Below are 23,281 nucleotides of genomic sequence, written 5' to 3'. Positions count from 1 at the left end.
CTGAGCAAAATTAGTCCTAAAGTTAAGATTCTCTGAGAGTAAAGGTTATCAGTAAAAGTTTGCAGTCAACCCATAGACAACCACACCACTGCTGGTGAACCTAGCCTGGGTGCCAGTGTGTTTCTGCTCTCTTGCAAACTCTTACAGGCATTGGTGTGTGATAATTAATACACAAGAAACACATTTGTTTTAAAAACTCAGTAACTATCTGTATTAATGTACAACCATGGAAAATTACAGAATTTTTTTAATTTTCCGTTTCTTAAACGATCTAACTATCAACAGCCATTTCCAGAAAAAGGTGAACAATGTGAGAAGAAAGAAAAGTAGAAGGATGGTGGGACCGCGTGGGAGGAAAATTAAGAATTTGTTTTATTTTCTGAAGAGTGTTTGTGTAGGTGTGTGAGCGCGCGAGCATGTGCATGCTTTCTCATTTCATGGTGTAGTGTGTAAGAATGTGGCGTTGTTGACAAATCTAAATGGGGGGGGGGGGGGGGACTGTGCCATTCTGAGACCCTGTAGCAGACAAATAGAGCACTTAATGAGGGAGGGATGAAGGAGGGAGCTGTTGGTGCTTTGCAGTAGGATGGTAACTTCAGGTGTCGTGAAAATCCTTCAGCAGCGTGCGTCTCCTCTGCTCAGCAATGTGCATCTGATTCTCCAGATCCTGAGAGAAACAGAGGGTCATGAATGACTTATGAAGGAGTTAAATTCTTCACACAATGGTCTAATAAATGAATATGCTGCAACATCTTTTTGGTCCTTCCGATTTCCCAAGACATGCCAATACCCCTCAACTCCACTGTGATCCCAGCCAATGCAAGTCCCAATCTGGAAACCTCCCAAACCCCCCTTTCTTACCCCTCGGTCATTGGCGCTCAGCTCCCCCTCACTCCCTCTCTCGTAGGTGTCTGCTCGCTCCACCTTCCAAGACAGGTTCTCAATCTCTGCCTCAAGCTGGGCCTGCTGGTACTCAAACTGAATAGGATAGAAAAACACATTCATTTCAGACAGCATGTTTGATATGTCATAAGCAACTAGCGGCACCCTGCCCATTAATTTATGGATCTGATCAATTAAATTTCATCTTTGTGGACTGCAACCGTCACAGAATCGTTCACGCAATAACCCCCCTGCAAAGCACAAATTCATGCTGCTAATAAGCTATTATTTTGCTCACTGCTAAATGTCATCCTGTGTGTACAATACTGAAAATGTGGTTACAAATTTAAGTAGGTGTACAGAGCTGTGGCTGAGTGGTAACTCTCATCACGTGACTCCTCACCAGAAAAAAGTTTACCCTCATTTTCCTCTGTATCCCCTTGTAATTTATAATCTTTCTAAATAAAAGCTTTAAAAATATGAGTGGAATTCCCCTCCCCTCTTTTAAAGCAATTATGTCCAAAGGTTACTGGCCTGCCCTACACAATATAAATACTATTGTGATCAATAAATGCCTTGTGATGCATAATGCTGCATTCAAGTCCTATCAGAAACTCAGAACCTCCGAAATCAAATGAATGCAAGTTATTTGCATAGAGAGTCCTATTGGTTGGTTCTGGTACTTAAGTGGGAAACAGTTTGTTTCTACAACGAGCTTCCAAGTCAAATTTCTGAGTTTCTTAGTTCCGACTAGCAACTGAACGCAGCATAATTGCAATGGTAATTTGGAATGTTCAGTCAATGAGTATTATGGGTAATGTAGTCATTCTACAGTTTCCAAATTGGCCTACAATTGCCTACATCGTATGCATTGTGACAGCACGATCTCCCACAGCAACGAACATTCTGAAAACACAAAAACCGGAAAAATAAACAAAAATACAAAACACAGCGGAATATAAAATGACCAGTAGCATGTAACAGGACAACGTGCTTTCCCCCCCTTATAAATCATGGCTAAATTGTAAGGGGAGACGACCCCCCCCCCGCAGTTAATTAAGTGGCATACGCTATTATAATATAGATAATTAGCATTTGACTAGATATATTTAATATAGCTTACTAAGCCTTTGTTAGCTTATACTACTGACACACACACAGAACAAGACAGGATTCTCACCAGTTTTTTACGAGGACCAGACTCCATGTAGTAGGCGTAGGGGTAAGTATACTGCAGTGTGTAGCGACACTGTGGGACAAACAGATAAGAGATAAGCATGACTTGTTATTGGTTTAAGCACAGTGTAATAGGTCAAATAAGTACACAGATACTCCTTTCACACCATAATGCCAACCTGAACCAAACTGTGCTGCCTCGGTTACATACTAATTTGTAGTGTGAAAAGCCCTATACATTCCGGTGTTAATGTGTGTGTTTTTTCCTTTGTGTGTGACTGAGGCAGGCAGGGGCAGTAGTACCTTGGCCAGCAGCTTGGCAGCGTTCTGCAGGTACTGCCAGTCTATCCAGGTGCCCAGGTTGTTCATCACCCGCTCTTGGATCTTCTCCTGGATCCGCTGGTACGTCTGAGCCTCCAGCTGGAGACTCTTATTGTGGTTCTCCCACTAAAGAGACAAACACACGGTCACAGTCTGGACTGGAGAAACAGTAAGAAAACATGACAGACAAAATGTAATCAAATAAAACACGACACACCCTCAAGAAAGTCACATACTTATAAGCATGTTTTGGGTGATTCTGAGAGGCATCTCAGTGTTAATTTGACATGTCGTCATGGCTTGTAACATTCACAGATTTGTTTTTAACATGTATGGGAGATTGAGTTCCCATGATCTAAAAGTACAAGAGAATGTGAAGACTACTTTTGTGTAAGTATGTGTGACTGAGGAACATGCATGTATATATTATCCTTGAAAGTGCACAGTATGTATTGATTTAATATTTTCTTATTTTATTCTAAATTTTATGGCTCTGGTTGACATTACAGGTGCTGATGGTGGTGGTGCCAAGTACTAAACAAACCACAGGCCACCTGATTTACACAGTTACTCTGGCCACGCAGTGATTTGATGTCGTTAATGTCATCTATTTACATTAAACATCTTGATACTTCAGAAAGGTTCACTTAATTCCACATAATACTCAGTGTGAGCAGAAGTTTGACTGTCATATGTTCTTGTCAGTGGTAGTAGCATGTTTGTGTGTATGCATCTCACCCTCTCAAAGTAGAAGAGGTATTTCTTGAGGGCCTCTCTGGCCTGTGCCTGCTGGCTCTGGTTGACGATGTCTGGGTTCTCCTTGTAGCGACTGCACTCATAGTACTCACTGCCATGGGTCTTCCAGTCCCCCAGACACATCCAGCAGAAGTCTACACACACAGTGATGCTGACATTAGTGAAAAAACTATATGATATGAATGTCAAAATGGGCTACATATGGCTGGAGTCAGTTGAACTGACAAATGATGATCAGTAGAAAAGCTAATTAGGTGCAAAGCTGTAAGTATAATTGACACATACCGTGTTTGCACTTGGAGCATTGCTGAAACAGACCGAGGAAACGCAACATCAGTCATTTGGCAGCTCTAACATTACATAGAATATCGTTCAATGACTTTAGAATCCATTAGTATTTCAACGTGTCTGGTCTGAATAAAGACAGGAGCTAAAGCATTACTGAATTCAGCATATAGCCCGGCAAGAAAGCAGTAGGCAGTCTCTCTCAAGGGGAATTCTAATTGGGAAAATTTTATTTGAATAATTCTGATGTCATAAGATGTTAGTTGTCCTGCAGTTGTCTAGCTAGCTGTCTGATTCATTTAAAGCCTGACTAAATAGAGACAATATAAAGAACATGTAGAGTTTGAAATGACTTAAAGTGCCAGAGATTTATAGAACACTAATACAAATGTCAATGTGCCCATAGTTGGTATAACCTTGAGATAATGCTGGATTCCATCCTCACTCACCATGTGATTGCAGCCTCCATTCTTCTCAATGCAGATATTGCACTTAGGACACTGAAAAATACACAATATTAAACATTATGTACAAAAGCAAAGGAAAATATTGGAAAATCACACAATTGCTTTAAATGTGTGTGTGTGTGTGTGTGCAGTCTTACATCTTTAGTGTGTGCACTGATGTAGTTGGCGGTCTCTGAATCGTCTGCACATTTGGTTAGCCACCTTCGGATGGTTGGGCAGTCTGTTGGGGCGTGGTACATGATCCGGCATTTGAAACTGAGGGCGGATGTAGAGAGAAACATTAAAAAGGGCATCTGCAGGGAGTCAATGATATGATCAGTGCATATGTTCATCTGACATGATGCATACTATTTGACACCTTGTGCATTAATCTGGGCGTAAGAGCTGTATGTGCGGGCATCTGCGCGTAAGAGCTGTATGTGCGGGCATCTGGGCGTAAGAGCTGTATGTGCGGGCATCTGCGCGTAAGAGCTGTATGTGCGGGCATCTGCGCGTAAGAGCTGTATGTGCGGGCATCTGGGCGTAAGAGCTGTATGTGCGGGCATCTGGGCGTAAGAGCTGTATGTGCGGGCATCTGGGCGTAAGAGCTGTATGTGCGGGCATCTGGGCGTAAGAGCTGTATGTGCGGGCATCTGGGCGTAAGAGCTGTATGTGCGGGCATCTGGGCGTAAGAGCTGTATGTGCGGGCATCTGGGCGTAAGAGCTGTATGTGCGGGCATCTGGGCGTAAGAGCTGTATGTGCGGGCATCTGGGCGTAAGAGCTGTATGTGCGGGCATCTGGGCGTAAGAGCTGTATGTGCGGGCATCTGCGCGTAAGAGCTGTATGTGCGGGCATCTGGGCGTAAGAGCTGTATGTGCGGGCATCTGGGCGTAAGAGCTGTATGTGCGGGCATCTGGGCGTAAGAGCTGTATGTGCGGGCATCTGTGAGTCTCACCAGAAGACCTCATTGCAGCGGATGCACTGTACTCTGCGGGCCCGTGGCTCCTGCACTTGGATGACGATGGGACAGTCTGCCCCTGGACACAGCTGCAGCTGGAAGTGGCTCTGAAGGAGGGCGAGAGACTGGGCCTTACCGGCAGTGCTTAGAGACCGACTAGGCCTTACCGGCAGTGCTTAGAGACCGACTAGGCCTTACCGGCAGTGCTTAGAGACCGACTAGGCCTTACCGGCAGTGCTTAGAGACCGACTAGGCCTTACCGGCAGTGCTTAGAGACCGACTAGGCCTTACCGGCAGTGCTTAGAGACCGACTAGGCCTTACCGGCAGTGCTTAGAGACCGACTAGGCCTTACCGGCAGTGCTTAGAGACCGACTGGGCCTTACCGGCAGTGCTTAGAGACGGACTGGGCCTTACCGGCAGTGCCTAGAGACGGACTGGGCCTTTCCCATTGTTACAGACATGTTCAATAGGAGGAGAGCACTTGATAAACATACACACAATAGCTGAATGACAGAAATGAAGAGGTTGATTGTAAAAAATTATGATTAAAGCAGTGTATGCGGACAGTGTGGTTGTTCCCTGTTTGTTGTCCCAAGAACAAAAGGTGTAGTGAGAGACAAAGGCAAACTGGGAGACTAATAGAAAGAGGGCAGACTGAGTGGGAAGCACCAACAAGTAGCCAGACAGACCACTAAAGGGACATGCTAAGACTTGTACCTCCACATAGTCCCTGAAGAGGTAGCGTCTATACTTGTCCTTCAGCTCCTCACCAGGCAGCAGCGGGAGCACAAAGTCCTCTGGCATTTGGAGGGAACAATCCTGAGCCATACAGGAGATACCTGCACACACACACAAACACACACACACACAAACACACACACGTCATTTGAACGTGTGAAGATGATGCATACACACAGAGCATTAAAACATATATGATCTGGAGAAACACATGCATAACGTTTTATTTGATTTATTACTAAAACATCTAAAAGGTAACAATACATCTGAATCTGATTGCACATAAAAGCAATCAAATAGTGGTAAATAAATATCCCACCAGGGGTCCTCTTCAAAGCCTATCGCATCACTCCCTTCAAAGGAAGAGCCAGCTCCTGACTTAACACTTTGACAGGTCGTATCATCCCTAGCAGTGCTGCTTACCCACTCCCATCCCATCTTTGACGAGTACAGTGCAATGCTGCTCCCAGCATGTTTTGCAGAAGGAGTGCTGGCAGGGCAGCGCAAGCAGGGCATCCCTCCGAACCAGCTGCAGACACACCCCACACTGGAGGGACTGAGGGGTCTGCAGACCCACAAAACATTAAAACATACCAATATTACATACCAGTGATTCTCAAATAGTGGCCCAAGTACCATATCTGGTCAGTGACCTTTTAGTTGGTGTTTAGTTCAGAACACCTACACAACTGGAACATTGAGTCGCCTTGCCTTTCCAGATACCACCTTTAACTTTACCCAAATACATTACAGACACACTCACTAAGACAAAAGAGCACTCTTAGTTCTTACAGGAACTGATCTGCAGGTGCTGCTGGGCTGGACCTGGGCCTCAGACAGCAACTGAGATGAGTTGGACTTGTATCTGAAAGGCAAAATAAAAATGAGTGCATCAGAAATAGAATTAGTACAGGTATATCACAATATTTGCTATGCATGTGTATGAAAATATAAGTGAGTATGACAATGCATGTGTGCGTTTACCTGTCCAGTATTTGTGACACTTGCCAGTGAAAATGCACAAGGACCAGTTTGGCTACAGCAGGTAAAACCTGTCCAGAGAGGAGGGAGAGAGCAGCATGAGCATCAGGAGAAGGCAGCGTATCAATACAACGGTTCCCAGCAGGCTGCACACCCTCAACTTCAACTATTTACATACTTCTTCAAACTAATAATCACCGAGACGACAAGGAACTCCTATACCTAGATATCATGTGACCCTGCCACTGATATGGTCAGATTTTTCAGTTCCCCATTTAATTTGGGCTAAAGCACACCCGTTCTGATGGGAATTAATCATGCATGCCCACCTAACCTAGGCTCAGATATTTTCACACCTCTAATTGTTATGGTTACAATTGAGGGAATGGTAATCTGATCCTAGATCTGTGGTTAATGGTAACATCTACCCCATAGACAAGCCCAACACCAACCTTCAGGATGGCGGCGATACTGTTGACCTCCTTGCAGAGCACCTTCTGGATCTCACTGTAGGTGAGGCAGGTGAACTGGTACTCCTCTGGGTCAAACGAGTCGGCCCCCTGCTGCTCCATGTCTCCGGCCACACCGTCGTAGTAGTCCACTATGTCCCCCTGGTCCTCATCGTCACCCCCGTCGTCATCCTCGTCCTCCTCCGAGTTGACCCCGAAGTCATCCTCATTGCTGTCAGAGGCCTGGCTGTTCATGTCCACAGACATTCCCCGGCAGAGCCTCTCTCTCTCTCTCTCTCTCTCTCTCTGGGACTGACTGACAGCTCTCCGGCCGTCAGCGTCACCGGGGGAACTACAGCTCCCGGAGAACACGGTTCCACAGACTAGCCCGACACCACTCAGCAGCAACGGAAGAAGCAGAAGAAGTTACACTCCCCGTCTTTCATGAGGAACCGACGAGGTGGATGGTCAGAGGACACAAAGAACTGTAGAAAAGGAGGGAGGGATGAAAGGGGGAAAAAATATCATGGTTGAGTGTTACTTTAAAGAGATTTATAAGGAAATCAAGTTCCATGATCTAGAAGAACTGGGTCAGGGAGGAGAGATGGCTTGCCAGGCATGGTGTTGATTCATCTAAATCTTCTGGACTTAGATCAATGTAACTTGTACTCCAGTCAAGTTCTCGCTCTGCACAAGATAGAGCAGTCTGCTCTAATACCCAGCCACTTGTGTGATTCACTGAGTAGAGATCCGGTAAAACTTCTCTCCAACCAAAGCTTCAGATTTACTCTCTCGCATGAGTAACAGCTTAATGAAGCAGTTTAAAGGATTAGCTACGATGTTTTACAGTACAGACAAGTTGGTAGGACAGTAGACACGAGCAGCTGCATGACAGAGTCCAGTTAGCCATAATAACCAAAAACAGGATTAGTTTGCCAACTAATTAATGACTTGCAATCTCAAAAGCACCTTGATGTAGTTGGCGCTGTTGTGATTGTAGTTCTCTCTCAGATATCTGATCCTGTCCTACAGGTTGTGATGCACGTATGCAGCATTAACATGAAGGCTTAAGATCACCACAGTGGGCAGCCAGGAGTTGTAATTTGTGACTTGCAAAATCGACCTGGCCCCAGGTCAGTACCAGACGCTTGTTCGCATTCTCTCCATGCTATAAATAGGCACTTATGCAGGGTGACATTCTTAACTTTACATACACTCCCTAAACTTAATTTGGCTCTATACTACAGATTTTGGATTTAAGATCAAATGTTCCAAATGAGGTGACAGTGCAGAATGTCACCTTTTATTTGAGGGTATATTCAAAACAGATGTTTTCCTCTTTCATGTAAATAAGCCCCCCCCCCCCCCTTGTGACTCTTCTACCAACTTGTTGAATGGATTTGCAGTTTGTTTGGTTGCGTTTTGGATTATGTTGTGCCCAATAGAAATTAATAGTAAATCATGTAGTGTCACTTTTATCGTAAATAAAAATATAAAACTTGTTTCTGAACACTTCTACATTAATGTGGATGCCTCCATGATCTACCATTAATTTCTATATGGCACAACATAATGTTAAACAACCAAAACTAAACGCATCCAACAAGTTTGTAGTCACAAGCTTGATGTAGTCATTGCATTCTAGGAATATGGGTCCAAATACTAAACTTTCAACTAAATGTAACTAGGGGAGTGTAGATTATATCAATTACTGATATAATTGAAACATTATTTTTTAATTATGTCAAACAATATGAAAAGGGGTTTGTTCTTCACCCACTTCATTTTATGGCAAAATAACCTTCCATGAAAAATATATTTAAAATTCAAGTTTAAATCAGGGGCCATATAATTTGGATAAAAATAAAACATCAGTCTTTAAAATTAGCATTTATAGTGTTTTTTTTTTAAATCTTCAAACTCACTCCAATATCTTCTGACATAAGAACAGTCCCAAAATAAATGGTCAAGAGTCTGTGTCACAACCACAAAATACACACTTGTTATCAATAGCTATTTTAAATCTGTGTATAATAAAGGTCTTTACAGGGTAGATTCTATGAATGAGTTTGTATGATACTTCTTTCACATTATTAGATATACAATATTTGCCAGACAACAACAAAACTGTCCCAGTTTACTTGTCCTAGGGCTGCATTCCAGTATATTCTAGCAGAGGGAATAGTCAGTTCTACAACTCAATGCATACAACTTAAATGTGTCTTCTGCATTTAACCCAACCCCTCTGAATCAGAGGTGCGGGGGGCTGCCATACAATAGTAACATCTTAGAGTTTTCATACATACATGTATATTATGTATGTATATTATTACATTTATAGTTTATAATGTCAATTCTTTCTAACTGAATTGAGGCTACAAAATCCTCAACAGTTGCACTTGGAGTACTGTTATATTATCCTAAAAGAAGAATAGCACCTTCAGGGACAGCTCTAACAACAATTTGATACTCCTCAGGAGTGAATGTAACATTATGTATTCATGAATTCTGGATAATCATCATTATTCAACAATTGTTTAACCCAACGCTGTTGTCAAACCAGTTCTGGAAACACACGTATTTTTGTATTTTATGTCTTTATTATTCCAGAAAGTACAGTACCAGTCAAAAGTTTGGACACACCTACTCAGTCAAGGGTTTCTTTATTTTTACTATTTTCTACATTGTAGAATAATAGTGAAGACATCCAAACTATAAAATAACACATATGGAATCATGTCGTAAGCAAAAAAAAAAAAAAAGTGTTAGACAAATCTAAATATATTTTATATTTGAGATTCTTCAAAGTAGCCACCCTTTGTCTTGACAGCTTTGCACACTCTTGGCATTCTCTCACCCAGCTGCATGAGATCACCTGACCTCTACCAAATTGAGATGGTTTGGACTGCAGGGTGAAGGAAAAGCAGCCAACAAGTACTCAGCATATTGGGGAAATCTTTCAAGACCGTTGGAAAAGCATTCCAGGTGAAGCTGGTTGAGAGAATGCCAAGAGTGTGCAAAGCTGTCAAGGCAAAGGGTGGCTACTTTTAAGAACCTAAAATATAATGATTTGTTTAAAAAAAAAATAGGTTACTAAATGATTCCACATGTGTAATTTCATAGTTTGATGGTCTTCACTATTATTCTACAATGTAGAAAATAATAAAAATAAAGAAACTCTGGAATGAGTAAAATGTGTCAATTTGACTGGTACTGTATATCTATTTGGGGAAAAGTTGGTACTTAGTTAGAAAGCTTAATAGGGATCTTACCCACATCACCGTTGCATTTGAGTAAAATAGCTTGACCACCAATCTGTTGGAATATTTAATTAGGGATTATATTCTAAATACAATTCTTATTTCTTAAATAGTTTCGTATCCATTTGATTAAAACAATTATGTTAGAGTTTTTTTTTTAAATATGTAGCACTTGGGGTGCTACATATTAACGTTAGATAGCAATATAGTAATAGTAGTAGTTTAATAACCCATCAAGTAGTTTAATAACCCATCAAATACGATATGCTAGACCTAGGCGAGGTAAAAAATAATAATAATAATTTTTTAAAAACAGCTGTGCCATTGTTCCACCCTGGAATTATCCACAGCTGATAGCTAGCTAGTTAGCTAGCTAACGAGTAGCTGGAGCCCCTTCGCAACCGCGTCTCACACTCTAGGCCGGAGATTGGTATATAAACAAGGCCATCTGGGGCTCATTAACAAACTACTCCGCTTTATCGTTAGCATATATCTTCCCACCAATTACTGCTGTCTATACTTACCTTGCAATTGAAGCCAAACCTGGCTCTACAAAACAAAACCAATTCTCGATCAGCACCCCCAGTAAAGCAGAAGACAGGAAGTACACGAATATTCACAATTTACGCCACTTCCGTGTCGCCAGGTATGACTACCATTGGCCAGTTCTGTTTTTCAAGACGGGACCCAAATATAAATAGACTGTGTGACATTAGTTTCTGGTGAATTTACAAATGAATCTACATTTAAATAATTTCCCAGTCTTTTAATGGCAATACATTTAGCTAACAAGTAGGAGCAGTCCATTAAAACATTTTAAGAACTGTCTCTGGTCAGACTGCACGAACAAAAGTAATGCAGTGTAAAAAAATATATTCCAAGCTCTGAATGCCTTTGTAAAACTGAGGGTGCATTCTTGGCTGTATGACTCAGTGGCGGTCTTTGACTCATTATGGGAACAATACTGTGACATTTTTTATTTTCATAAAATAATCTTTGAAAAATATTTTTGATACAGAAACATTATTTATACCAATATAGAGTAGAGACAAACAACTGAGCTCCACCATTTACGTGCCTGTACAAACATACACACACCAGCAGCTTCTTTTTCTCTCTCTAGAGAATAGGAGTGTAATGGGGGGGTTGAAGGAAATCAGTTTACATTGAGAGTCCACCACCTGCAGCAGTACAGATTTGAGTTTGTGCCAGGCTGCTTTGTAGGTCTTGGTCCACAGGGATTACAATGACCTACATCTCCTGTAAGACATCAGGAACCGAGAATCACGCAACACTAATCACGGAACACCTGTCTGTCTGACCTATTTCTGGGCCTGTATTCATAGTGTCTTAAAGTAGGAGTGCTGATTTAGGATCTGGTCCTCCCTGTCCATGTAATCTTATTCATTATGATCTAAAAGGCTAAACAGATTCTAGATCCGCACTGAAACACATTGTGAATATTGGCTCTGATCCATTCTGGAAACATGAAGAACACATACTTTCTCGAACGGGACCCTTTTCTCCCGTTTGGTCCCCCTGTGCCACTGTCCTGGGGCCAAGTCTGTGCCAGTGTGGCAGCAGCTGCCTACGCTCCTCATCCCCCTCCCCTTCAGACGACAGACCCTGTCCCCATTCTGGCCCTTCAGTTGGTCCAGTCCTCCCCCGGCTGTTGGGCCTTTCTTCCCATAGCACCGCTGGAGTGTCTCCCTGATCGGCAGGGCCTTCACCAGCAGAGTCCAGCTAGACACGGCTCTCTTTTCCTGCTTCTGGAAAAGACACACAAGATACATGTGAACAAAATATGAGCAGCACTAACATAACAAACATTGTCTGTACTACACTGTAGTATATGTTTAAAAAAGACACCTCTATAAAGAGGATTAATTGCATAAAATATGCATTTATTTAAATACAACTGTACAATAAGAGTGGCGGTTACAAAAGGTGAGCTTTGAGCTAATTGTGTTTTCACAAACACATTCAGACACACTATAACTCACCTCTTTCTACTATATCTCTGGATCTCTTGGTCTTCCACCCAAGCTGAACTCAGGATCTCCTCATGCTCCTCACACACACACACAATGTAGCCATCCGTTCTAGAAAATAAACACACAGAAACATACTATGTAACATCAACATACATGTCAGAAACAAACAATTCCACAACCATACATATGCACATACAAACACACAGACAAGGAAACACGTACACAGCATGAAAGTAGACACCACGGTGGAAGTCAAAGCCAGTGACAGCAGAGGCACAGTCCATGTCCAGCTTCTTAGCTACTCTTGAGGTTTGGCAGTTGAAGAATGACACAACCTACTGGCAACATGCAGGGCTTGAACAGGAACACGTTGCCAAAGTCATTACGAGGCACCTGGAGAAAACAAACATACACCTAACTCAATGGTTAATACACTGTAATATACACACACAAGGTTTTTTTTAGAGTAATCTGCTATTGATGTGGGTAACAGCTTGTCCAGCAACTTCCCCTGAAGCTAGAGCAGAGAGGAGTGTATATGCCAAGCTGTATAAATGAAAGTGTGTGGATGTGCGTCTCATTCTCACCTGTTTCCTCCTGGATTCATCACTTCCCACGTTCTGGTGAAGGTCATTCAGGTGGGGTCGTACTTGCTGCCCAGATCCTTCATGTGACTGTCTCCATCCACAACTACCACGTAGCTTATGGGCTACATGGCCTGCTTGGAGAACAGTGGGTGCCCCACCCACACACAACCAGCACCCAGTCTTCTCCAGGTAGACCTTCAACCACTCGTCTTCACCCTTCCTCCTGGCCGGCTTCATCCCCTTCTCCCCCATCTCCCTCCCAATCCTCATCCCCCTCTTCACTTTCTTCTTGCCTCCACTACTTCTTCTCTATGAAGCTGAACTCTTGCCTCCTTTCCCTTTCTTGGCCCTGATGGCTTTGGCTCCTCAGATGCCTCGATGTCCTCCTCATTGGTCAGCTGTAACTCCTCCCCGTCACTGGGTCCCTCCCTTTCACTGCTCTCTTTCTAACTCACCTTCAAGGCTATGCTGCGGCACTTGGGAGTTACTGGGTTTCTGTCCCACTGAAAAACCTGTCTCAGTCTCCCCTGACTCTTTCTTTTTTGCCTTCTTCCCTCCTCTCTTGCCCTTCCCCCCTAAGGTCTCTTGGTCCCTGGGGAGACCTTGGGCTCTGAGGGGATCTCTTTGGGAGGTTTATTCTGCAAGGGACTCTTTCCAGGCAGGCTACCTGAGGCTGCCTTGCTATGAGGAAGAGATTTGGATCAGATAAGGACACACACAGAGCCTATGAACTATAACAAGGGTATACAGTGCCTTGCGAAAGTATTCGGCCCCCTTGAATTTTGCGACCTTTTGCCACATTTCAGGCTTCAAACATAAAGATATAAAACTGTATTTTTTTGTGAAGAATCAACAACAAGTGGGACACAATCATGAAGTGGAACGACATTTATTGGATATTTCAAACTTTTTTAACAAATCAAAAACTGAAAAATTGGGCGTGCAAAATTATTCAGCCCCCTTAAGTTAATACTTTGTAGCGCCACCTTTTGCTGCGATTACAGCTGTAAGTCGCTTGGGGTATGTCTCTATCAGTTTTGCACATCGAGAGACTGACATTTTTTCCCATTCCTCCTTGCAAAACAGCTCGAGCTCAGTGAGGTTGGATGGAGAGCATTTGTGAACAGCAGTTTTCAGTTCTTTCCACAGATTCTCAATTGGATTCAGGTCTGGACTTTGACTTGGCCATTCTAACACCTGGATATGTTTATTTTTGAACCATTCCATTGTAGATTTTGCTTTATGTTTTGGATCATTGTCTTGTTGGAAGACAAATCTCCATCCCAGTCTCAGGTCTTTTGCAGACTCCATCAGGTTTTCTTCCAGAATGGTCCTGTATTTGGCTCCATCCATCTTCCCATCAATTTTAACCATCTTCCCTGTCCCTGCTGAAGAAAAGCAGGCCCAAACCATGATGCTGCCACCACCATGTTTGACAGTGGGGATGGTGTGTGTTCAGGGTGATGAGCTGTGTTGCTTTTACGCCAAACATAACGTCTTGCATTGTTGCCAAAAAGTTCAATTTTGGTTTCATCTGACCAGTGCACCTTCTTCCACATGTTTGGTGTGTCTCCCAGGTGGCTTGTGGCAAACTTTAAACTACACTTTTTATGGATATCTTTAAGAAATGGCTTTCTTCTTGCCACTCTTCCATAAAGGCCAGATTTGTGCAATATACAACTGATTGTTGTCCTATGGACAGAGTCTCCCACCTCAGCTGTAGATCTCTGCAGTTCATCCAGAGTGATCATGGGCCTCTTGGCTGCATCTCTGATCAGTCTTCTTCTTGTATGAGCTGAAAGTTTAGAGGGACGGCCAGGTCTTGGTAGATTTGCAGTGGTCTGATACTCCTTCCATTTCAATATTATTTTAAGATTATCTTAAGATTATCTTAAGATTATCTTCTTCACAACAGTATCTCGGACCTGCCTGGTGTGTTCCTTGTTCTTCATGATGCTCTCTGCGCTTTTAACGGACCTCTGAGACTATCACAGTGCAGGTGCATTTATACGGAGACTTGATTACACACAGGTGGATTGTATTTATCATCATTAGTCATTTAGGTCAACATTGGATCATTCAGAGATTCTCACTGAACTTCTGGAGAGAGTTTGCTGCACTGAAAGTAAAGGGGCTGAATAATTTTGCACGCCCAATTTTTCAGTTTTTGATTTGTTAAAAAAGTTTGAAATATCCAATAAATGTCGTTCCACTTCATGATTGTGTCCCACTTGTTGTTGATTCTTCACAAAAAAATACAGTTTTATATCTTTATGTTTGAAGCCTGAAATGTGGCAAAAGGTCGCAAAGTTCAAGGGGGCCGAATACTTTCGCAAGGCACTGTACATACAACTGCAATGAACATAAGCACACTAATAAATAAAAGGTTTGTTCCACAAATTGGATACCTTTTGAGTAGTAACTTTTGATTCCACCTAATTTTATCATTAAGAGCACATATTCAACTTCATAAATAAATGTGTTCCCATCTCAAAAATGTAAAAAGATTATAGTATATGCCTATTAAGTACCAAATAAATTAACGGGTTGACTATTTAACGTTAAAACAGATATAAATCCCATTGGGACCAGGGGGAATGGAAGATTGTTGTGTGCAACAGGGAGGGGAAATTGAAACTAAGTTTCACCCAAAAAATGGAATCGTTAAAACATTTCTAGCCTGTCTATCTATGGGTAACACAGGGTTGTTATGTTCGACCTGCTCATTTTCCCACCACAAAACATCAGAACATGGTTCCCCCCCAAAAAAGGGTAGAACCAGCTCACCTGCTTTTACACTATGGTTTGACTATTAGATGTTTAAAAAATATTTTAAAAGGAATAGCTTCACCACATTAAAATGAGAGTTCAGTTCACGTAACAGGGTTGACCTTAAAATGAGGGACAGATGTAAATCAATCACTAATCAGATTAAATAAATATTAAGCTCAAGAAATGACTGTCAAAGCAACAAAATAACTATGGCTTTACAATAATGGCAACAACTTGGAGAAATGTTGGGATTAAGTGGGTTAAAATCTTCCTAGATTCACAGAGGGTGCATGGAGGGACACATCAAAATGTTGGGATTAAGTGGGTTAAAATCTTCCTAGATTCACAGAGGGTGCACGGAGGGACACATCAAAATGTTGGGATTAAGTGGGTTAAAATCTTCCTAGATTCACAGAGGGTGCACGGAGGGACACATCAAAATGTTGGGATTAAGTGGGTTAAAATCTTCCTAGATTCACAGAAGGTGCACGGAGGGACACATCAAAATGTTGGGATTAAGTGGGTTAAAATCTTCCTAGATTCACAGAGGGTGCACGGAGGGACACATCAAAATGTTGGGATTAAGTGGGTTAAAATCTTCCTATATTCACAGAGGGTGCACGGAGGGACACATCAAAATGCGGGATTTTAGCACTTTAGCAAGTCTTTATTCATGTAAAAAAAAACAGATTTATTGAATACTCCATGTGGTCTCTATTAAAGGGCACGTCATGTAATATAAAAGGCTTTTAAAATCAAATATTGGTGCACAATTTCTACTTAAAAATATCAAAGGGATGCAAAATGCACACATTTCGTAGAACGACCCAAAAGCCTTCAGTACCCTTGGCTGATGGGGGGGCTTCAGTGACAGGGGCTGCAGAGAGAGCAGCAGTCGACAAGAGCTGCAACAACCTAAGCACCAACAGAAACAGCTGATGGAAACAGACAAGCACAGGGGTCAGAGGTCAAAATTGCATCATGCAGGTAAGACAAAGGAAACAGGCTTCAGTTGAGTACCATCAAGCCAAACCAAGTTGGGCCTGATTTATGTCTAGAGAGAACAAGTCATACCATAAGAGCCCAAGTTGTTCAAAAGAATATGGTCCTCCCTCAGAAACATACTCCATTCGCAGCGAAAAGAAGAATATGCAACAGACGAACATGCACAAAAGTTTCTGCAAGGTGCCTTCAATTTGGATACATGTCACTCAAGTGTCATTTCCTGGTGGTCTTTAGCAGTGAGGCTGCCCAGCCTCCTCTTCAGCACGGCCTGTGGTCCCAGCCTCTACTCACAGGGAAGATCTGGGTTGAGCATGAACATTTCCCCAAACCTGGAGAGAAGGATGACATCAAACAGGATAAAGTACAAAGAACAACACATAGACTTAACAACATGTAGGTATGATTAAATGAGTCAGGTTAAGGGTAAACATAGTTCAGGAATAAGCAGAGAAATAGGTTTCCACACAGTTAAAGTCACACACACACATTGAAGGCCCTTCTTGCCAGTTGAGCAGGCCAGAGGGGTAGTTAGTGTCAATGTGTTCCTTGGCCACCATGGTAAAGTGGGTGGGCAGCAGGTTCAATACACGACCAATTCCGGAACATCCCATTGGCTAAAAGACTCGAGGTGGACCTATGGGAGAGATGTTAAGAATCGATATCGTAAAAATACAGTATTCAGATGAGAAGAGAACATGTTAAGGCGAAAAATGGACGACAGTCATTCTGTTATCAGGTGAACGCAGCATGACAGTCTGTGAGATAACATGTGGTGTAAGGACCTCCACATGGCCTGTGTGTGGGTGTGCATGTGTGCTCACCTTGTGTGTGTGTCCACCACCACAACTTTGTTGAAGCGGTTCATCGTGTCGCAGGTAGGTCTCAAACTCTGCCTTCCTCTTCTCCCTGGAGTCATGTGGTTTACCACCAGAGTTGTCATGGTGATTGATTGATTAATATTTCCATCTTGGAAAAATAAACAATTATCCTAGTCTCTGATAGTATTATCTATGGTGGAACACTTGATTTTCCAAAGGAGTACACACAAATACACAGACGGTATCTTCCACCATCTCTCAACTTTTCAGCTTTTTGCGGATGTTGTCAAGGGTCTCAATCTCTGTCTCCACAGGCTGAGGGCAGGGCTCTACCGGCTCCACTGGACCTAAGGGCTCAGCCAGCTCTGAAGACAGACGACAATATCACACGGCCACACACACAGAGTAAGGACCGGAGCCATCATAGGCCTACATACAGAGAACACTAATCTACATGTGATGTAAACAAACACTGTACAAGCAAAACTAGTGCTCATTCCTTTCTCATCTTCCACACTGTCCTCAACATCTTCCTTTTCTTTTCCCCCCAGGCTTTACTGTATACATGTATATCCTAGCTCTCATAAAAGGAGGGATGATATCACTCTCAGGAGTCATGTCAGTAGGATCCTCTTTCACTGGAGCCTTGTGGAAGTATTTACTTGTGTTGGTTGTCCCCTACTGTAGTTGTGGGCTTGGCCTTTCTTTGAACTTTCTCAGTTTCCATTCTCTGATGGGGTGGAGAGATGGGTCATTGTAAGATGAGAGTGAGAGAAAGACTTTCACTAGTCCACTGATTTGTTTTTGTGCCACACCATAAAGTAGACAAAACCTTCGTTTCTCAACATAATGGCTGCCTACCCTAAAATCTCTGTTTAAAGCCCTATAAAAACATATTGAGGAAGGAGGCCAGTTCATGAATATGGCTACGGTTATATGATAGTTGTGTGGTAAATAACTATTACAGTTTAATTCTGCACAGAATTAACCAAAAATAAATGTAAATCAATTGTAAAACACGTTCCTATATGCAACCATGTTTACTGACAGATAGTTGATCCACAATGGTAACCATGCAAAACTATGCACCTGCATACAATCTGTGAAAACATGTATCTGACAGATGCTAGCCCATTAAAACGCATCAGTGACACATTTGAAGCAGGAGTTATTGAAGTCATGCGGTCAGACTCAGAGAGATGCAAATGCAACATTATAAGTCTGCATTTTACATGTAACTGGCAGCCAAACATTTGATATGTTATGTTGTCAGTGTCACAATGTAGCCTAACTTAGCTAAATGGCAAGATACCGAGCAGATTTTTCCATGGATGTTTCCTATCAGTATTTCCGCAGTGTTAGCTAGCTAGCCGAGTGTTGTAACTAGTTGGCTAAATGTACCAATACCTTGGTCTTTTGGGCTCTTAGTCCGCCAGCTATGTATTTTGCAACCTGCTTCAGCTTCTTTGTATCGGTCTTCAATGGTGTGCCTGTACATTCTTTGCGCTTGGCAATGGCAACGGAGGCTGCTGATGGGGGGACGGCTCATAATAATGGATAGAACGATTGGAAATGGCATCAAACACATGGAAACGGAATGGAAACCATGTGTTCGGCGAACTCATTCCACGATTCCGCTCCAGCCATTACAACGAGTCCGTCATCACAGGAGGTGTCACCAACCTCCTGTGAGGCTCACTGGTCCAACATTAATTGTGTTCTTTTTACAGTATTACAGACTCACGAATGACTGCGTTTCCCATGCACAGGTGGAGTTGTGTAAACGTGCGAGAAACCGTGATTATTTTCACAACTTTTCCGAGCATTTCATAATACAGTGGGCAGATTCGATTATACCGAGCCGCAGCACACCGGTCTATGTCCCGTTACGTGTAACCTTAACCACACTGATAACCCTAATCTTAAATTGCGACCAAAAATATATATATATTTTAAATGCATTCATTCTAACAATATAGCCATTTTGACTTTACAGCTGGCCTATCGAATGGGAAATCGCTCAGTGCTGCCTCCAGGACAAGACTCATGGCAATAAATGTCAACCTGCACCTGGTTCACGCCCGGGAGGCAGCCAGGTTCCAAACCGAATGCAATCCATTTTTACCCGGTCTAAATTATGTTCTGTATTATGTCATTCCATATTATGTTTTGTGTGGACCCCAGGAAGAGTAGCTGCTGCTTTTGCAACAACTAATGGGGATCCTAATGAAACACCAAATAACCGGTGCAAAACAAGCCTATACGAGTTCCCGGTCCAGATTAATCAAATCCCATCAATGTGCGGCGATTGTTGTGGGTGGGTTTCAGAAAACGTTATATCCGCATCCACTTCCGCTGTGCCATCAGTACTCCCTAGAGAGAGAAACATAGATGGCCTACAGGCAGCAGTGCCCTTCACATCAAAACTCAGATTAGTGGTAAAATGGTTGTAAAATAGTCCATATATTACTTTTGGTTGTGTTCTGATCTGAGTTTCTTTTGGGGAGAGACTGGGTGGGAGGAGACTGTGTGTCTGGGAGACAGATACCGATAAGCCAACCCATAGAGACCTTAGGGTACTAGTGGTTAGTAGGCTACAAGTTCCAGACTAGTGTAGGTAGATCTAATATTTGTTAAATTCACTCAGTGCACATGATTGTAATATGTAGTGGTGATTTGACGAACTCTGTGATAAGAACAACTAAGTCTAAAATGCAGTGCACTGTGCATTACTGGGTGTGGCAGTATTGTGCTAACTGGCAGAAAGGGTTTTGCATTTATGGTCTGCACCAGGAAAATCCAAAGGCGAGATAAACTGGTTGACTCCAACGATATGTGTGTGTGAGGGCACAGGAAGGGGTAAATGTCATCACTCTTAACACTTGTTCTATAAAACAGCCAGATGCACCACCCTCTCACCCCTTCGATATCACTCTATATATATCTCACTCTGACATGTTTGAGTCTAGTCACAAGACATGCCATCTATTCACGTTACTTGTCAGTGACTGATATTGTTGTGATTGTACATTGGCCAAACCACAATCATCTCTCAAAATCAACATGTGAGATTAGACCATAACAAGCTGCAGAGGGGGATATATAAACATATAGCTCTGTATTTAATAAGGTGGCACAGACACACACATATACACACACCTCCTCATGGACAAACACACACAATGTTTTCTTGTTGTGGATGTACATCTGGGTGATGATGGAGCCTGGAGGTATTATGTCACTTCAGGGAGCTGTCTGTGAACTGATAAGAGAGACACATTTCCAGACAGTCTTGATGCAGTAGGACACAGATCATCATGGGGAGGGGAGAGGAAGTTGAGGGGAGAGGGGGGTGAGCACTGGGGGCATTGTATCCGTGGTCCTCTTCTGTGGTCCAGCGTGATATGAGCCCAGCGCACTGCATGGCTTCCATCCCTATATGAACCCTCAACGCAGTCAGATAGGAATAAAAAGCCATACAGTGCAGTGGGCACTCTGAGCAGACTATAAACTACCCATAACTTACACACAGGTTACAGCTACACAAACAGTGTACACACACACACACATACAGGAGTGGAGTAGTAACTACACTATTACAGCAGGTATGGTGCCGCGCTGCACCTAGTGGTAAGGAAAGGTACAGGTGTAGATGAATCCACTTCGGAGCGGGCTAAGTTTCCCCCACGACTTTATTCAACACCTTTTTATATTTTTAAATCAAAAGCCCAAGCACGTATAACCTTTTCCGTTTTCACACCAGGTAAGAGGAAACGGTGTCTTCTCTCACTGCTACCCCGCTGCGCAATGCCAGTTCTGTGTCCGTCGTGGTGCGCAGAGGCACCTGTTGTCCTGTCGTAAGTTGACGCGTTCTCCGAGATGTCTGGCCGTTTGCAGGTGAAAGTAGTAATTGTTTTAACTCTCGCTGTCTGTGACTGCCTCTGGTGGCCCCGTTGCCCTCAGCCTCCTTTCTCAAGAGAAAATGCAGTGGCATATATTCACCATTGAATCAGATCAAGAATGAAGCTCTCTCAATGACTATGAAATCAAATAATGCCAAGCGTCGTCATTATATGTTTCTTTAAATAAAGCAAGAAACATCGACAGGGGTCCTTGGATCCCAGCCATATGCGTGTTATGAAACAAATGACAAAATCTATGTTTTATTCTAGATCAACAAAATCACACATCAGTTCACCTTTTATAGATCAACATGTGATTTGTAAAAGCTACATAGGCCTAAGTGGTAGGCTAAATGAAAATAGAAAATTCATCCTGAACAAATTAATAATATCCTACCAGTAGAGATTTCCATTTCTTAATTAAAAAATAAACTCCTTCGGCCTCTGTAATTTTTAGACTGCAGACGAGTTGAGATACGATAGTGAAGGGAATGTGGGTTCACTGAGCTGCATCATCCATTCCATGACGCCGGGGATCAAGGTCTCGCCTCCTGAAAAGAACATCTGCTTTCCCGGCTGCCGTCTGCACCTCGAGAACAGCTACTACCCTTGGACTGGTCACCGGTGAACCACGGCAATAGACCGCCGGCTAGAGTGGCATCGGCAGGTGGATAGGCTATCGCATCTTTTTAACCACCAGTTAGAGGACACCACACACAGGCTAGCCTGGCCGTTGCGCGACAGCGCAGGAGAAGTTTGAGCACATCTGTGCGTATTTCCATTCACTCGCTCAGACAGAGAGGGAGTGGGGAGGGGGAGAACAAAAGCCCCCCAGCGCCGGGGAGCCAATGAATGGCGAGCACGGGGAATGAAAGGGGACATCATACCTGAGCACGAGACATCCTCCATTCGAGGGGCTTTGTGCAGCTCTAGAGACGCGTGTTAATAAAGGGTCATAGAAGCTGAATAGGGTATTTTCACTCTCATTCAAATACCGCCAAAAAGCACTTTCATTCTACAAAAAATAAAGTAGAGTGAGACAGACTGAGACAGTCAGGTATTGAACGTCAGAGGCTGCAGAGCATATGTGTGTGTGAGTGTCCATGATGAGGTGTGTGTGTCTGTAATACCCCGTTTGTTTGTGTGTTTGGATGTGTGGTGGTGCCCTGTTACACTAGCCCTTCCATGAGGACAGACAGGAATTACAAACCAACAAGTCGCCAGCCATTCATTCTGGTTGTCTTAACAACAGAACTGTAGCTCGAGACTGAAGGAGAAAGTGGAAACAAAAGAAACCCAAAATGTCTACAGGGAGAAAAAACACTTAGAGGGATGTTGTAGAATTAATTGCCCCCTCCTTTCCTTGAGGCTCCTGCATTCCTATGTCTCCCTGCTCCCCTGTTCCTCCAAGCAACACTGCTCCTTGATCTGTGCACAAGAGGGGGGTGGGGGGGTGGGGGGGGGGGGCTTGCTTCTTCTCCGGAAGCAAGCTGAAGACTGCAGCCAGACACAGGCTTCTTCATGCATTTGCTCACTATGGCCATTTTGGGCAAATGTCAAATGATGTCACTTACTGCCATCATGTTGTGCCTCTGCATAGTTGAGATCTGATATAAGTGCACATCATGGACATACAGATTATGTAAAAATACATGTCTCCTAAATTGATACAGGGGTCTAGGAGACAGGCATTCCATATGCAATGATTGATAAAACAAGACTAACATGGACATTCAGTTCAGTTGGCATTCTAAACCGTCAGTAATTGTTATTCATGGAAGCTGATCAGCCTCACTCATATCAAAAGACTGTATTATAATTCTGCCCTCATAAACATAGAATGAGAATCAAAGGCTCTGGTAGGATGACCATCTATACTGAACAACAATATAAATGCAACATGTGAAGTGTTGGTCCCATGTTTCAGGAACTGAAATAAAATATCCCAG

The 23,281-nt window shown here is 43.0% G+C and overlaps 1 protein-coding gene, 2 long non-coding RNA genes and 1 pseudogene across 5 annotated transcripts; all 4 read right to left on the bottom strand.

Annotated features, from left to right (window-relative positions):
• Positions 1-183: 183 nt before the first annotated feature.
• On the bottom strand, positions 184-10,904 carry LOC110492318 (E3 ubiquitin-protein ligase ARIH2). Of its 3 annotated transcripts, none has more exons than XM_021566532.3 (16): positions 10,779-10,904; positions 6,998-7,479; positions 6,549-6,616; positions 6,357-6,429; positions 5,988-6,129; positions 5,544-5,665; positions 4,823-4,932; positions 4,025-4,142; positions 3,870-3,920; positions 3,421-3,442; positions 3,118-3,269; positions 2,362-2,505; positions 2,063-2,131; positions 1,744-1,788; positions 862-978; positions 184-667 (listed from the first exon to the last, which is right to left on the bottom strand). In XM_021566532.3, the coding sequence occupies exons 2-16, from the start codon at positions 7,259-7,261 to the stop codon at positions 596-598; spliced, it is 1,569 nt and encodes a 522-aa protein (XP_021422207.1). In that variant the 5' UTR covers positions 7,262-7,479; positions 10,779-10,904; the 3' UTR covers positions 184-595. The 3 variants fall into 3 exon arrangements, with proteins under 3 accessions (XP_021422207.1, XP_090059612.1, XP_021422208.1); XM_090203486.1 differs by lacking the exon at positions 1,744-1,788 and adding an exon at positions 10,267-10,309 and having other exon boundaries at positions 10,779-10,879; XM_021566533.3 differs by lacking the exon at positions 1,744-1,788.
• LOC149976934 (uncharacterized) lies at positions 7,393-13,524 on the bottom strand (annotated as a pseudogene).
• A 2,729-nt stretch (positions 13,525-16,253) lies between these two features.
• On the bottom strand, positions 16,254-16,941 carry LOC149976933 (uncharacterized). Its single transcript, XR_016487397.1, has 2 exons — positions 16,682-16,941; positions 16,254-16,542 (listed from the first exon to the last, which is right to left on the bottom strand). It is a non-coding gene; the product is annotated as an uncharacterized LOC149976933 (long non-coding RNA).
• Positions 16,942-17,094: 153 nt separating this feature from the next.
• On the bottom strand, positions 17,095-19,117 carry LOC110492314 (uncharacterized). Its single transcript, XR_016487396.1, has 4 exons — positions 18,838-19,117; positions 18,093-18,160; positions 17,434-17,795; positions 17,095-17,246 (listed from the first exon to the last, which is right to left on the bottom strand). It is a non-coding gene; the product is annotated as an uncharacterized LOC110492314 (long non-coding RNA).
• Between the last annotated feature and the right edge of the window lie 4,164 nt (positions 19,118-23,281).

This window comes from Oncorhynchus mykiss, chromosome 16 (assembly GCF_057628025.1).
Source record: "Oncorhynchus mykiss isolate SJ-2025 chromosome 16, ASM5762802v1, whole genome shotgun sequence".
In the NCBI taxonomy this organism is placed as follows: domain Eukaryota; kingdom Metazoa; phylum Chordata; class Actinopteri; order Salmoniformes; family Salmonidae; genus Oncorhynchus; species Oncorhynchus mykiss.
The sequence above is the reverse complement of the archived record's forward strand: the minus strand, read 5'-3'. Positions and strand labels throughout refer to the sequence as shown.

Coding starts and splice junctions, on each gene's coding strand:
- LOC110492318 (XM_021566532.3), bottom strand. CDS start 7,261: ATGTCTGTGGACATGAACAGCCAGGCCTCTGACAGCAATGAGGATGAC. Junction 6,617..6,997: donor GTATCGCCGCCATCCTGAAG/GTTGGTGTTGGG, acceptor CTCTCTGGACAG/GTTTTACCTGCTGTAGCCAA. Junction 4,143..4,822: donor CGCTGCAATGAGGTCTTCTG/GTGAGACTCACA, acceptor ATCCGCCCTCAG/TTTCAAATGCCGGATCATGT.